The 15898-nt window shown below is 46.0% G+C and overlaps 1 protein-coding gene across 1 annotated transcript; it reads left to right on the plus strand.

Annotated features, from left to right (window-relative positions):
* The first annotated feature begins 48 nt into the window (after positions 1–48).
* LOC139539167 (non-receptor tyrosine-protein kinase TYK2-like) lies at positions 49–13472 on the plus strand. Its single transcript, XM_071342062.1, has 24 exons — positions 49–204; positions 832–1040; positions 2867–2990; positions 4082–4214; positions 4359–4522; positions 4727–5111; positions 5239–5424; positions 5699–5856; positions 5941–6058; positions 6196–6379; positions 6541–6656; positions 6898–7068; positions 7325–7412; positions 7682–7809; positions 8027–8162; positions 8539–8690; positions 8814–8964; positions 9095–9186; positions 9331–9523; positions 9756–9874; positions 11750–11922; positions 12039–12156; positions 12320–12442; positions 12533–13472. The coding sequence occupies exons 2-24, from the start codon at positions 854–856 to the stop codon at positions 12668–12670; spliced, it is 3537 nt and encodes a 1178-aa protein (XP_071198163.1). The 5' UTR covers positions 49–204; positions 832–853; the 3' UTR covers positions 12671–13472.
* The last annotated feature ends 2426 nt before the right edge of the window (positions 13473–15898 follow it).

The raw sequence follows: 15898 nt of genomic DNA on the forward strand, positions 1-15898 counted from the left end.
CCTACTGTAGTACAGCTGGTTCAAGGGGAGTGGCCAAAAGTGTCTTTCGGTGTTTTCATTTTGTAGCTGACTTCTCTGTCTATGCGCTTCACGGGCATGCGTAGGAGTAGGGGAGACACGCATTAGGAAATCATACGAAGAGTGGACTTCGGTTCAACCTGCATTGGGTTTTCTAACTACACGTTTTAGGGACGCAACTAAATGGTAAGAATTCTGTAGTTTGACAAATGTGCAGTACAATTTACAAATACCCGGGTTTATTCCAGCATTGGCGGATAAAGCATACTGTATCATCAGCATTATAGGAAGTGGGCTTTATGCCACTGGTTTACAATTGTTTACAGTACACTGTAGGCTATATGCCACCATATCCGTGAGCAATCAGTTCGATGACGAAGTGATTAATGTATTGGTGAGAATCGATTTTTAAAATGTGGAAACATTGGATAAATTCTATCCGGATTTTCATGTCATGTTATCGTTAAATATGCGTCTTTACTGAAGTTCATGTGCAATACCCCGGAAGGCCTTACTAGAAAATATTGAATCATATCGCGAGTTCTCAGAACATGGTAATAATGCCGATCAATTACATGGTAACAAATCTATTTGATCCAGATGTGCTTACTTGCTACAATAAGGCTTACATTGTAATTGAGTATAATTTTTGTTGATATTAACAAAACCCATGTATAAAACGTATGTTCTTAATTGTTATCTAATTTTCTTTTCAATTAGTGATTTTGCACCGCAAGACACTATTGAATTACTGCTTGTGGTAAGTGCTGGATTACAGTGAAATACTTTTCTCTTACTTCCTACCTGGGACAGGTGTTGTGACCCAGCCTGGTCCATGATGTCTCGAAGTGGCCGTTCCAAGAGTACCAGGACAGGGTCATCCACAGGCCAGTGTGAGCCTCCTCAGGGACCAGGCGTCCATGTCTATCTGTTTTGGACCAAGGGAGGGGAGCGCTATCTGACCCACACAGAGGGTAAAGTGACAGCTGAGGAGCTTTCCATCTCTGCAGCACAGACTGTGGGTAAGAACAAGTGCCATTTATTGTTTTCATGAAACAGAAAGAATATTTTGTGTGAGTATTGAGAAAGAATTTAGGACTCTCCGGTTAGCTGTGTGGTGTTCTGTTTCCTCATGTTTGAGGACATTGGCAGCCAGGCACGTAAGGGTGTGTTTGGGTTGATGACCCCAGGAATCTGGGTTTTACAGGGCATTGAGGAAAGTATTCAGACCCCTTCACAATTTCCATATTTTTTTTTGTTACATTACAGCCTTATTCTAAAATTGATTAAATAGTTTATTTTCCTCATCAATCTACACACATTACCCCATAATGATTAAGCAAAAACAGGTTTTTAGAAATGCTTGCAAATGTATTATTTTTTTTTGATGTTGAAATATTTACATAAATATTCAGACCCTTTAGTCAGTACTTTGTTATAGTACCTTTGGCAGCGATTACAGCCTCGGGTCTTCTTGGGTATGACGCTACAAGCTTGACACACCAGTATCTGGGGAGTTTCTCCCATTCTTCTCTGCAGATCCTCTCAAGCTCTGTCAGGTTGGATGGGGAGCGTCGCTGAACAGCTATTTTCACGTCTCTCCAGAGATGTTCGATCGAGACATTCAGAGACTTGTCCCGAAGCCACTCCTGCGTTGTCTTGGCTGTGTGCTTCGAGTCCTTGTCCTGTTGGAAGGTGAACCTTCCCCCCTGTCTGAGGTCCTGAGTGCTCTGGAGCAGGTTTTCATCAACGATGTACTTTGCTCTGATCATCTTTCCCTCGATCCTGACTAGTCTCCCAGTCCTTTCCGCTGAAAAACATCCCCACCGCATGATGCTGCCACCACCATGATTAACTGTAGGGATGTTATTTGCCAGGTAATGAGAGGTGCCTGGTTTCCTCCAGACGTGACGCTTGGCATTCAGGCCAAAGAGTTCAATCTTGGTTTCATCTGACCAGAGAATCTTGTTTCTCATGGTGTGAGAGTCATTTAGATGCCTTTTGGCAAACTCCAAGTGGGTTGTCATGTGCCTTTTACTTAGTGGCTTCCATCTGGCCACTCTACCAGCAAGGCCTAATTGGTGGAGTGCTGCAGAGATCGTTGACCTTCTAGAAGGTTCTCCCATCTCCGCAGAGGAACTCTGGAGCTCTGTCAAAGTGACCAAAGGGTTCTTGGTCACCTCCCTGACCAAGGCCCTACTTCCCCGATTGCTCAGTTTGGCTGGGTGGCCAGCTCTAGGAAGATTCTTGGTGTTTCCAAACGTCTTCAATTTAAGAATGATGGAGGCCACTGTGTTCTTTGGGACCTTCAATGCTGCAGAAATGTTTTGGTACCCTTCCCCAGATCTGTGCCTCAACACAAGCCTGTCTATGTACAATTCCTTCGACCTCATGGCTTGGTTTTTGCGTTGACATTCACTGTCAACTGTGGGACCTTATATAGACAGGTGTGTGCCTTTCCAAATCATGTCCAATCAATTGAATTTACCACAGGTGGACTCCAATCAAGTTCTAGAAACATCTCAAGGATGATCAATTGAAACAGGATGCACCTGTGCTCAATTTCGAGTCTCATAGCAAAGGATCTGAATACTTATGTAAATAAGGTATTAGAGTTGTTGTTTTTACATTTGCAAATATTTCTAAAAACCTATTTTCGCTTTGTCATTATGGGGTTTTGTGTGTAGATTGATGAGGACATTTTTATTTATTTAATCCACTTTATAATAAGGCTGTACCGTAACAAACTGTGGGAAAAGTGAAGGGGTCTGAATACTTTCTGAATGCACTGTATGTCATTGAAAGGGTGAATCCAAGGTGTGCGTAACCTATATATCTGTCCCCCTAGGTATAACTCCACTGTGCCATGTCCTGTTTTCCCTGTATGACCCTGAATCCCACTGTTGGTACAGTCCCAACCATTTCTTCAACTCAGAAGAGCAGACAAGACTGACACTCCATTATCGCATGAGGTTAGTTTGTGTGTGTGTGTGTTTTAAAAAAGGCCATCCGTCCCCTCCTCTCTACCTACATTTCCCTCACACTCCCTTCAGTTTCCCTTGAGTCCCGTTAGTTTGGCTGTTCAGCCTACCTTAGTTATCCCGGACATCCTGTGGAGGATCAGAACCCAGAGAAGCATCAGCATTGTTCTGAGCGGACATCCCGTGGAGGGTCAGAACCCAGAGAAGCATCAGCATTGTTCTGAGCGGACATCCCGTGGAGGGTCAGAACCCAGAGAAGCATCAGCATTGTTCTGAGCGGACATCCCGTGGAGGGTCAGAACCCAGAGAAGCATCAGCATTGTTCTGAGCGGACATCCCGTGGAGGGTCAGAACCCAGAGAAGCATCAGCATTGTTCTGAGCGGACATCCTGTGGAGGATCAGAACCCAGAGAAGCATCAGCATTGTTCTGAGCAGACATCCTGTGGAGGATCAGAACCCAGAGAAGCATCAGCATTGTTCTGAGCAGACATCCTGTGGAGGATCAGAACCCAGAGAAGCATCAGCATTGTTCTGAGCGAACATCCTGTGGAGGGTCAGAACCCAGAGAAGCATCAGCATTGTTCTGAGCAGACATCCTGTGGAGGGTCAGAACCCAGAGAAGCATCAGCATTGTTCTGAGCGGACATCCCGTGGAGGGTCAGAACCCAGAGAAGCATCAGCATTGTTCTGAGCGGACATCCCGTGGAGGGTCAGAACCCAGAGAAGCATCAGCATTGTTCTGAGCGGACATCCCGTGGAGGGTCAGAACCCAGAGAAGCATCAGCATTGTTCTGAGCGGACATCCCGTGGAGGGTCAGAACCCAGAGAAGCATCAGCATTGTTCTGAGCAGACATCCTGTGGAGGGTCAGAACCCAAATCCCAGTCAGAATAATTGTGCTAGCGGGAGAGGGCATTCACAGCCGACCGCTCAGACGGGCTAGGGAATACCAGCCAACTGTTTTTATAGTGTGTGTGTGTGAGAGAGAGAGAGTTAGTATTGGTCTGTTTGGGGAGACTATGCACTGTATGCTTTTACGTACAGGCATATTTATATAGGGAATTTTCTCTTTCTGTTCCCAGGTTTTACTTTCGGAATTGGCATGGGTTGAGTGAGAAGGAGCCGTCAGTGGCGCGATATGCCCCACGGTCAGGGACAGAGCACGGGGGCTCACCTCTACTAGAAATGACCTCCCTGGAATACCTCTTCTGCCAGGTGAGTTTCAGAATGAGGCGTGTTTTATCCAAAATGTGTTTGTATTCATATATTCCTGTGGAAGTGTGCATTAACATAATATTCCTGTGTCACACGGACATTTTCATATTGTGAAATAAGTCATTTCCCTTTTGTTTCGCTTAGGCAAAGTTTGATTTTGTGAATGATGTCACGCCGATGGAGGATGCTCAAGGAAAGGAAGAGTTGAGTTGCTTTAAGAATGAGAGTCTGGGGATGGCTGTGCTGCACCTGTCTCACCAGGCCCTGCGCTCAGGCTGCACGCTACAGGAAGTGGCAAAGTCTGTCAGGTAAGCCATGAGTCAGAGGGGATGGGTGCATTGCTTCAGGAAGGGCTTTGACAAGGTTTCAGACATTACTATAGTCTGAGGCTGTGTTGAAAATGGCACCTTATTCACTATCAAAACTAGTGCACTATATAGGGAAACTAGTGCCATTACAAACGCAGCCGTAATGTTTTGATTTACTTCCATATTCCCCTTGCCATACTGCAGCTTCCTGCGCTGCATTCCGAGATCCTTCTCCAAACACATAGCGAGGGACAACTTCCTGACCAAGATCCGTATCCGGCGTGTGTTTGCTGACTTTGTGAGGACCTTCCAGGAGCACACTGTGGACGTAGGACGCCTGGGCTCCCAGGAGGTCATGTATAAATACATGTCTACTCTGGAGCACCTAGCCCCCCGCTTTGGCACCGAGACCTTCCTCACGGCCCACCTGGAGCTGAGGAAGGACGGGGGCGACGGGAGCGGCTCCTACCTCAACACCAGCCATGCCCTTGGGGCATCTGACCCTGAGAACGTTGGCCCTCAGGTCATGCATGAGGTCATGGTGTCTGGTACCAAGGGGATTCAGTGGAGGAAGTTGACAGTGAAGAAGGTATGTCTGTCCCATTGGATGTTTATCAGGCCCTTTGACTGCTAGTTAGAACTGTGAGTTTCCTTTGTGTGTTTCTCATAGTATGCCTTCTGTGGGATGCTCTGTAAGTTGTGTCTATCCGTTCTAGCCTCAGACCAACAGTTACTTTGGGAACGATTACTTAGGGAATCGGAAAAGTGTGAAGCAATCGCCCCTCCAGCAAGAACCCAAACCCTCTGACACATGGACGTCTTTCTGCGACTTCCCTGAAATCTCCCACATCACCATCACTGGAGCCAACGTCAGCATCATTAAACAAGACAACTTCTCTATGGTTCGAGCACCTGCATCTCAACTGCTTTCTGTTGGGCCCCAAACTTATCTTGAGATACACACACGTAGCTCCATGTTTTGTGAAAATCCCCCATTGACAACAGTGCATGATTTATGCGAAAACCTAAGTCAAGTGTGCGGATCTCAAGTTAGGTTTGTGTGTGTGTGAAGTTGCATCTTACTATATGATGTATGTCTGTATGGTAGCGGAGTATCTGACTGCGAAATGTGTGTAGGTGGTGTTTTCTGAGGATGATATGTTTATATGTGTGTAGGAGGTTCAAATGAATTCCAGCCTTGAGGCTCTGTCTTTCGTCTCCCTGCTGGACGGGTACTTCCGGCTTACTGCAGACGCACACCACTACCTGTGTCACGAGGTGGCTCCGCCCAGAGTGGTGCTCAGTGCCACCAATGGCCTTCATGGACCAATGAAGTGAGTAACACACACACACACACACACACACACACACACACACACTGCCCTGGCTCCCACTACAATTCTGACTGTCTTTTTCAGTGATGACTTTGTGCTGCAGAGACTGAGGAAGGAAGCCGTGGCAGAGGGAGCCTTTCTTGTGCGCTGGAGCGTCCTCGACTACCACCGCATCATATTAGCTGTTCTAAACAAGAGTCAGGTAAAAGTGCCTCCACACCAAGCCCTGAAGGACGAGGAACATGGGAAATGTTGAGTCCAAAAATATAAAAAGCAATACAATGTCATTAGAAGTTATATATTTGGATGCATGTGTGTGTCTTTGCTGGCTTCCTATAGGATGGACAAGCTGCAATCCACAAGCAGTTCAGGATCCTGCATAGTGGTTCAGTGTTTGCTCTGGAAGGCTGGGACCGGGAGTTCTCCAGTGTCAAGGAGCTCACCGACAGTCTCAAGACCTTTGTGCTCAAGTCTGGCACGGACAATTTCACTGTGAAGAAATGCTGCCTACCCCGACCTGCAGGTTAGTTTGTGTGTGATGTGTTTTTTATAGATGTGCATTGGTGTTGTTCTGACCCTAACATACAACGGCTCAACATATGTACAGCAACGTTATTCTGTAAGGTAGTGTTGTGTGTCCATGTTTTCCTATACTGTATTTAAATGAGTGTTTGTGTGCTGCAGAACTGTCCAACCTCTTGGTGATGAGGCAGGGTGCGGACCAGTGTGTTCAGCCTGACTCTGCCCTCTGTCTGACTCAGCTGAGGTTCCATCAGATCAAAGACAAGGAGATCACCCAGGTGAGAGAGAGGGCATTCTTCTCTTCTATACATCTCTCTGTCAGCGCCCTCCTTTGTGTATGTTTCACCTGGGTTATATTCAGTAGGGCACACCCTAGCGAAACACTTTGCAACAGTACCTCCCAGTTTCACTAAATTCCAATACATTTTTGGAATTGACTACTGAACACTGATGCTCTTCTCTATCTTTGTACGGTTTGTACGCAGTACTTCTAAAATGTCTGTTTGTCACTGTGCTCAGGAGCAGCATCTGGGCCGTGGGACCAGGACCAACATCTACTCAGGCAGTCTGTTGGTGTGGGGCGGAGCAGAGGAGGATGAGGAGGACAAGTGGAACAACAATCTTACTGATCGCAAAGAGATCCGAGTGGTTCTTAAGATCTTGGACCAGAGCCACAAGGACATAGCATTAGTGAGTTACCAATACTGTATCATTATCCTCTTACAGGAATTGATTGCGTGATGAGTAACCTTACCTGAGACCTGGAGACTTTAGCTCTGTGCGATAACACCATCCCAGGTTCCAACCCAGTTTGCCACATTCACACAACGGTTTCTTAAGTACCTTGTTGGTTCTAAACTACCATTTTCACCAATTCAACTCTGTTGAATGTGAACCTTTGTTTACAATGTCATGATAATCCTTCCTCTTTCCTGTCCTCTCGTAGGCGTTCTTTGAAACAGCCAGTCTGATGAGCCAAGTATCTCACAGTCACCTGGTCTTTGTACACGGAGTGTCTGTCAAAGGATCTGAGAGTAAGTCACCGTGGCACTACTCAACCTCACACTTCCTCATTCAGCTGTGCAACTTCCTTCTTCAGCACTGACACTTCTCTCTCAGAAGGTTAATTGTATTGGTTGTTTGAATTACTAGGCAACAGGACTGGCGTACAGTACAATCACAAGCCTGACTCTCAGCCAAACCATATCCCTTTAATTAGAATCAATACATTGAAGTGTTGCTTATCTCTAAAAGTAGGTAGTGTGATCCTTGATAATAATCCTTGTCTTTGACCTGTCTGCAGACATCATGGTGGAGGAGTTTGTGGAGTTTGGGCCTCTGGATGTGTTCCTGCGAAGGGAAAGGGCGCTGGTCACTCCTCAGTGGAAATTTACTGTAGCCAAACAGCTGGCCAGTGCCCTGAGCTACCTTGTAAGTCAGCCTGATACCCTCACATCACAACAAACTAAGATTACTCCTCACTAATTGTATGAAACAATGATCTTTTAGGATGTTGATCTCCTGTCTTCTGTGATAGTCCCTCCGTTTCAAACTCTAAACCCTTGTGTCCATAGTTAATGTATTGCCAACCCTCATCTCCCACCTGCATGTACTTTATGTTGTTACCTCTACCACCTGGTTACTGCAGGAGACTAAACAACTGGTACATGGTAACGTCTGTGCCAAAAACATTCTGGTGGCTCGCCGTGGTCTGGAGGAGGGCACCTTTCCCTTTGTCAAGCTGAGCGATCCAGGCATTGCCCTCAACGTGCTGTCCAGAGAAGGTTAGTTCCTACTTGACCAATAAAACAGTTAGTTCCTACCAGACCACTTCCATGTTGGGCAACACTCACTACATGAGAAATAGAATCTCTCCACAATGAGTTATTTTGTCAACCCTCAATTTCCGTCTCTGGTGATTTTGTTTGGTCTTCATTCTTTTAGATCAGATTGAGTCACAGGAAGCCCAGTGCAAACCACTTCCTGGTTGCTGTGAGGCCCACTTCCTGGTTGTCTTGTACTTGTCATCATATTGACACTTAGCAGGAAGGCTTTAGAGGTTATTTAGTTTGCGCTGTGAGTCCATGTGATTCATGAACCTATTAAATGTAGTGGTATTATATAGCCTGGTGTGACTTAGACTGTCTGTATGCTCTACAGAGCGTGTCGAGCGAATCCCATGGATCGCCCCGGAGTGTGTGCCAAGCAGTTCCCCATTCGGCAGAGCTGCCGACCAGTGGAGCTTTGGAGCCACACTGCTGGAGATCTGCAACAATGGAGATTTGCCCATGAGTGGCAGCACGCTCACTGAGGTACCTACAGCCCTATCGTGAATGCCCTTCAATTCTCCTCCCTCTAATCATAACTCATTTATCTGCCATCCTCTTACCATGCCTGTGATTCAGGCTGAACCCTGACCTCTCTCCTGCCAACAGAAAGAGCGTTTCTATGAGACGCGGAGTCGCCTCACCGAGCCCTCGTCGCAGGAACTGGCCAGCTTCATTAGCATGTGTTTGACCTACGAACCCCGGGAGAGGCCGTCCTTCCGCACTGTGCTTCGAGAGCTCACTGAACTACAGATCAAGAGTATGTCCTCTCCTTTTATTCTTTGGATCACAGTCTGTTTCTCTCCGTCTCCTCCTCTAGCATTTAGATTGACCACATTTTCGTGATTGATTAGTGTTGCTTTAATGTTGCTCTCCTGGTTTCTGATCAGATCCTGACATATCCCCCCTGGAGTCTCTCCCGGATGCTGACCCCAACGTTTTCCTCAAACGCTACTTGAAAAAGATCCGGGACTTAGGGGAGGTGAATTAATTTCCCCGCAGAACAACATAAACCCCTCTGTGCTCTTCATCTTCTGTTGTACTTCGTGATCTACTAGCATTATGTAAAACATTATTCCCTGGCCTTCCTCTGAGAGAATGCTTTGTGCTCTCTCTCTGTCTCCAGGGTCACTTTGGGAAGGTGATGCTCTATGTGTATGACCCAGCCAACGACGGGACAGGGGACTATGTGGCAGTGAAGGCCCTGAAGCATGAGGGAGGCAGCCATCTCCATGAAGGCTGGATGAAGGAGATTGAGATCCTCAAGTCTCTTTACCACAGCAACATAGTCAAGTACAAGGGCTGCTGCTCTGAGCTGGGTGAGTGGCATGTGATCCAGTCAAGCTCACCTGTCTGTCATCCACCTGTTGTATATGACTAGCTGTCTCATTTTCATACAATGCTTGTTTATTACGTTTCTTGCTTGGCTCCTTCCTACATATGACATGTTCATGTGTGGGGGTTTCCAGCATCTGTTCACATATACGTGTGTAGGTTAGCGTCTGTATGTATGAGTGACTGCTGTAAATGCCTGTTTCGTTGTCTCCACAGGAGGGCAGACGGTGCAGCTGATTATGGAGTTTCTACCGCTGGGCAGCCTCAGAGAGTACCTAGCCAAACACCGCCTGGGCGTGGCTCACAGCCTCCTCTTTGCACAGCAGATCTGCCAGGTGAGACAAGAGCACTGCACGTGGGGCTGGTAATATGAAGATACAGTTGAAGTCGGAAGTTTACATACATCTTAGCCAAATACATTTCAACTCCGTTTTTCACAATTCCTGACATTTAATCCTAGTAAAAATTCCCCGTCTTAGGTCAGTTGGGATCACCACTTTATTTTGAGAATGTGAAATGTCAGAATAATAGTAGAGAATTATTTATTTCAGCTTTTATTTCTTTCATCACATTCCCAGTGGGTCAGAAGTTTACATACACTCAATTAGTATTTGGTAGCATTGCCTTTTAAATTGTTTAACTTGGGTCAAACATTTCGGGTAGCCTTCCACAAGCTTCCCACAATAAGTTGTGTGAATTTTGGCCCATTCCTCCTGACAGAGCTGGTGTAACTGAGTCAGGTTTCTAGGCCTCCTTGCTCACACATCCTTTTTCAGTTCTGCCCACACATTGTCTATAGGATTGATGTCAGGGCTTTGTGATGGCCACTCCAATACCTTGTCTTTGTTGTCCTTAAGCCATTTTGCCACAACTTTGGAAGTATGCTTGGGGTCATTGTCCATTTGGAAGAGTCATTTGGGACCAAGCTTTAACTTCCTAACTAATGTCTTGAGATGTTGCTTCAATATATCCACATAATTTTCCTCCCTCATGATGCCATCTATTTTGTGAAGTTGCACTAGTCCCTCCTGCAGCAAAGCACCCCCACAACATGATGCTGCCACCCCCGTGCTTCACGGTTGGGATGGTATTCTTCGGCTTGCAAGCCTCCCCCTTTTTCCTCCAAACATAACAATGGTCATTATGGCCAAACAGTTCTATTTTTGTTTAATCAGACCAGAGGACATTTCTCCAAAAAGTATGATCTTTGTCCCCATGTGCAGTTGCAAACCATAGTCTGGCTTTTTTATGGCTGTTTTGGAGCAGTGGCTTCTTCCTTGCTAAGGGGCCTTTCAGATTATTTGATATAGGACTCGTTTTACTGTGGATATAGATACTTTTGTACCTGTGTCCTCCAGCATCTTCACAAGGTCCTTTGCTGCTGTTCTGGGATGGATTTTCATTTTTCGCACCAAAGTACTTTCATCTCTAGGAGACAGAATGCATCTCCTTCCTGAGCGATATAACGGCTGCGTGGTCCCATGGTGTTTATACTTGCGTACTATTGTTTGTACGGATGAACGTGGTACCTTCAGGCGTTTGGAAATTGCTCCCAAGGATGAACCAGATTTGTGGAGGTCTACCATTTTTTTCTGAGGTCTTGACTGATTTCTTTTGATTTTCTCATGATGTCAAGCAAAGAGGCACTAAGTTTGAAGATAGGCCTTGAAATACATCCACAGGTACACCTCCAATTGACTCAAATGATGTCAATTAGCCTATCAGAAGCTTCTAAAGCCATGACATAATTTTCTGGAATTTTCCATGCTGTTTAAAGGCACAGGCATCTTAGTGTATGTAAACTTCTGACCCACTGGAATTGTGATACAGTGAATTATAAGTGAAATAATCTGTCTGTAAACAATTGTTGGAAAAATTACTTGTCATGCACAAAGTAGATGTCCTAATTGACTTGCCAAAACTATAGTTTGTTAACAAGATATTTGTGGAGTGGTTGAAAAAATGAGTTTTAATGACTCCAACCTAAGTGTATGTAAACTTTAAACTGTATATGTAATCTAGATTCTTTCTAGGGTTCTGTAGCTGGTACACTGTTTGGGTTCAAGTTGAAGATTTGCTATCCAATATTGGAATATTGTTTCATACAACAATAGATTAAAGTACTCTATTTTCTTCTCTAACCACTACTGTCTTTCACCTTGGTCTCCCTCATCTCTCCTCCTGCTCCTTCTGCTTTTTTTCCTTTTAAGGGGATGGATTACCTGCACTCGAAGCGATACATCCACCGGGACTTGGCTGCCCGGAACGTACTGGTGGAGAATGAGCATCTGGTGAAGATCGGGGACTTTGGCCTTACCAAATACATCCCAGAGGGAGATGTTTACTACCGCGTGCGTGAGGATGGAGACAGTCCTGTGTACTGGTGAGTCCTGGAGCCATTGAGCAATTACTTCCCTGCTGGGCTCTGGGCTGCTAATTTAGAGTCCAGATGTGTGCATTAAAAAGGTGTCTTACGGTAACCTTTGACTTATTTTACAGGTATGCGATTGAGTGTCTGAAGGAGAGCAAGTTTTCCTTCTCTTCAGACATTTGGTCCTTTGGCGTGACGCTCTATGAGGTCCTGACCCACGGTGACCATCGTCAGAGCCCTCCAGTGGTACGAAACGACATCCTTCGTCTCTCTCAAACTAGCTCAGTCTAAATCTGCATGATCCATTTAATCAAGGACACCAACCCTTTACATAATACTGATGCAGTCAGTGTGTGGTTTGCTGAGTGTATTAATTGTGACGTGTATGTATTGTATGTGTTTTTTATAGAAGTTTGTTCAGATGATGGGTAACGTGATGGATAACGTGCCGGGTCAGATGACGGTGATGGTGCTGATCAAGCTGCTGGAGAAACACAATAGGTTGCCCTGCCCCCGAGACTGTCCTAGCGAGGTAAAGCATACAGCTAAACACTCACACAATCTTCATTATTTCTGTAAGCCAGATGCACCTAGGGAAACGAACCTGTCTTGTTTTCAACAGGTCCACATGTTGATGCAGCATTGTTGGGACTTTGACCCCGCGAGACGGCCATCTTTCAAATCCCTCATTGATTCCATCGAAGCGATTCGCAAGCCATACGAACGGCAACCCAATATGCGGCTGGCCCAAATTAGCTAATGAGAACCTTACTTTTTCACAGGCCAGCTGGCCTTACTCCTGTATACCTCAGCACTTTGCTACATAAGTCTACTCTAGAGTCTACACCACACCCTGAACCACAGTGCCCTCTGTCTGTTCTGAAGGAGTAGACTGCTCTTTGTATTAATAAATAGGAACTCAGGTTTTTAGTAATTCCCATCTATTCATTCATATAGATGAGCCCTTAGTGATGGCACTTGTTTTATTTTGATGCGACAGATATATATTTTTTAGGTGTGAAATTCCCTGAACGGCAGCTATAGTGCTGTCTCGGGAGGAGAACCGGGTCCATGTTCCATGACTGATCCAATTAGGTTCTACATTTTAGCCCGAGTTGGAGGATCCCGTGTGGCTCAGTTGGTAGAGCATGGCGCTTGCAACGCCAGGGTTGTGGGTTCATTCCCCACGGGGGGACCAGGATGAATATGCATGAACTTTCCAATTTGTAAGTCGCTCTGGATAAGAGCGTCTGCTAAATGACTTAAATGTAAATGTAAATATGAAATATTTACTATCCAGAAGAGGAGAGGAGCTGTCGTTCCACATGATTTGTCACTCATAATGTTCACATGATTAATAACACTTCAATTGAGGCATGTAAATTACCAACAGTTTCTCTTTATTTCTGTATTGATGTAAATATTAAACATTTACTGTTTTTATTGTATCATATGTTTTTCCTTATGTTTGTATGTATTAAATGTTTGAGTGGGTCAATGTTGAAAAGTAAGCATTTGTATCCCTTGACTGTGTTTAATAAATTTGACCGAAGTCCAAAAAATGCAGGTTGTGAATTGTTAGTTCATCATTTGTAACACTTTCACTGACTGTAAATGACCAATTGTGTATTTTTAAAAAAGGGTGTTGAGTGCAAAGCAAAGGGAAGTCCTCTTGTGTTTGTCAACTTGAGCAAACTGCCTACTCAGATGTGGCTTGGCCCTGCTCCGACTGAGGGGGATGAAGAACAAGGTGCGCTGCCTATGGACTGTGCCGTCTCTGATCCGGTCCAGAGCATGGGCCAAGCCTGTGTAAATGTACATGTGTTTATTTGCTAGCAGAAAAATAATAATTTGTTTATCTACGACATGTACCAATCATTTGTGTTGTAGTGAATATCAGTTTGTGTGGAGCTTGTATTGGCTTTAATTAGGCAATGAGTTTAGGGGTGGGGGAAAGAAATCAAGTAAACACAGAATAGCCAGAATGCAAGATTGAATACAATGTTAGAGATGTGTAATTGATTAACTGAACTGTTGAACATTTGCTGAAATACATGTTTTTAAACAAATCTATTCTACTGTAGATTTCTTCACAAGAACATCAATACTTATTTTTCACAAAACCATAGACACTTCTGCAAGTAGTGGTAAAAATAAAAGTGGTCAAACTTCTCTCCTATAGTTTTTGAAACCTGTAAATCTTTATATATCCTTTCAACTAGGATGTCCTGTGCAAACTAGGATGTCCTGTGCACAGATGACAAAGTCACACCATCTACAACCTGTGAGAAGGATTTGACCTTGCACCTGCCAGTAGTAAGCATGAGATCTCTTCAACTTCAGCTCTCCATTCTGTATCTTCAGGTAAGGGCAGTCAACATAACTTGGTTATGTGGGCACTTGACCTCTAAGAGTCCAAAGTGTGGTCTTACACTGGGATCAAATATGATGCCATCTGGAGAGGATCCTAACCACGGAGCATCTGGGTGCACTACGAAGCCACACGGAAAGAAGTTAACATTCTTCAGTGTACAGTACTCCTGTACAGCCACTGGCTCCATGGCTAGCCCCCTCTTCATCTCCACGGTCTGTACACCAGATCCCTGTACAGCCACTGGCTCCATGGCTAGCCCCCTCTTCATCTCCACGGTCTGTACACCAGATCCCTGTACAGCCACTGGCTCCATGGCTAGCCCCCTCTTCATCTCCACGGTCTGTACACCAGATCCCTGTACAGCCACTGGCTCCATGGCTAGCCCCCTCTTCATCTCCACGGTCTGTACACCAGATCCCTGTACAGCCACTGGCTCCATGGCTAGCCCCCTCTTCATCTCCACGGTCTGTACACCAGATCCCTGTACAGCCACTGGCTCCATGGCTAGCCCCCTCTTCATCTCCACGGTCTGTACACCAGATCCCTGTACAGCCACTGGCTCCATGGCTAGCCCCCTCTTCATCTCCACGGTCTGTACACCAGATCCCTGTACAGCCACTGGCTCCATGGCTAGCCCCCTCTTCATCTCCACGGTCTGTACACCAGATCCCTGTACAGCCACTGGTTCCATGGCTAGCCCCCTCTTCATCTCCACGGTCTGTACACCAGATCCCTGTACAGCCACTGGCTCCATGGCTAGCCCCCTCTTCATCTCCACGGTCTGTACACCAGATCCCTGTACAGCCACTGGCTCCATGGCTAGCCCCCTCTTCATCTCCACGGTCTGTACACCAGATCCCTGTACAGCCACTGGCTCCATGGCTAGCCCCCTCTTCATCTCCACGGTCTGTACACCAGATCCCTGTACAGCCACTGGCTCCATGGCTAGCCCCCTCTTCATCTCCACGGTCTGTACACCAGATCCCTGTACAGCCACTGGCTCCATGGCTAGCCCCCTCTTCATCTCCACGGTCTGTACACCAGATCCCTGTACAGCCACTGGCTCCATGGCTAGCCCCCTCTTCATCTCCACGGTCTGTACACCAGATCCCTGTACAGCCACTGGCTCCATGGCTAGCCCCCTCTTCATCTCCACGGTCTGTACACCAGATCCCTTGAACATCCGCTCAGCTAGGTGGTCAGCTGAGGTCTCTCCCCGGACATGGCAAACATCTCGGAAACGAGAGGATGTTATTCTCATTTTCCTGAGCTGATGCCATTCCAGGCTGCTGCTCTGCTCCCTTGTAGCAACCTCGACTTTGTGTTACATCTTGTAGGTTGTCTCTAATGCCTTGAGGTGGAACTGCTCCTGCTGGCTAAGGATGTAAGCACACTGGGAAGCCTGTAGCCATCTAATGGAAGTATTCGTGGAGAAGGGGCATCGGCAATCTTCACAATTTCACAGGTCTTTGGCTGTGGAAGCTGATAGGACAGAACACTGCCGGCTTGCACTGGCCCAAAGGCGGACTCAACCAGGGGCACGTCAGCTGACATTTCCATTGTTGTCACAAGAGGGGCAGTAAGTGGAGAAAAGTTGGCATACGTTTCTGAGAC

Source organism: Salvelinus alpinus, chromosome 1, assembly GCF_045679555.1.
Source record: "Salvelinus alpinus chromosome 1, SLU_Salpinus.1, whole genome shotgun sequence".
NCBI classification, from domain to species: Eukaryota; Metazoa; Chordata; class Actinopteri; order Salmoniformes; family Salmonidae; genus Salvelinus; species Salvelinus alpinus.

Excerpts from the sequence above, each read along its gene's own strand:
- LOC139539167 (XM_071342062.1), top strand. The coding sequence starts at position 854 with ATGATGTCTCGAAGTGGCCGTTCCAAGAGTACCAGGACAGGGTCATCC. Across the intron at positions 8,965-9,094 it reads CACTGAACTACAGATCAAGA|ATCCTGACATATCCCCCCTG; the intron begins GTATGTCCTCTC and ends GTTTCTGATCAG. Across the intron at positions 12,157-12,319 it reads ATCGTCAGAGCCCTCCAGTG|AAGTTTGTTCAGATGATGGG; the intron begins GTACGAAACGAC and ends TGTTTTTTATAG.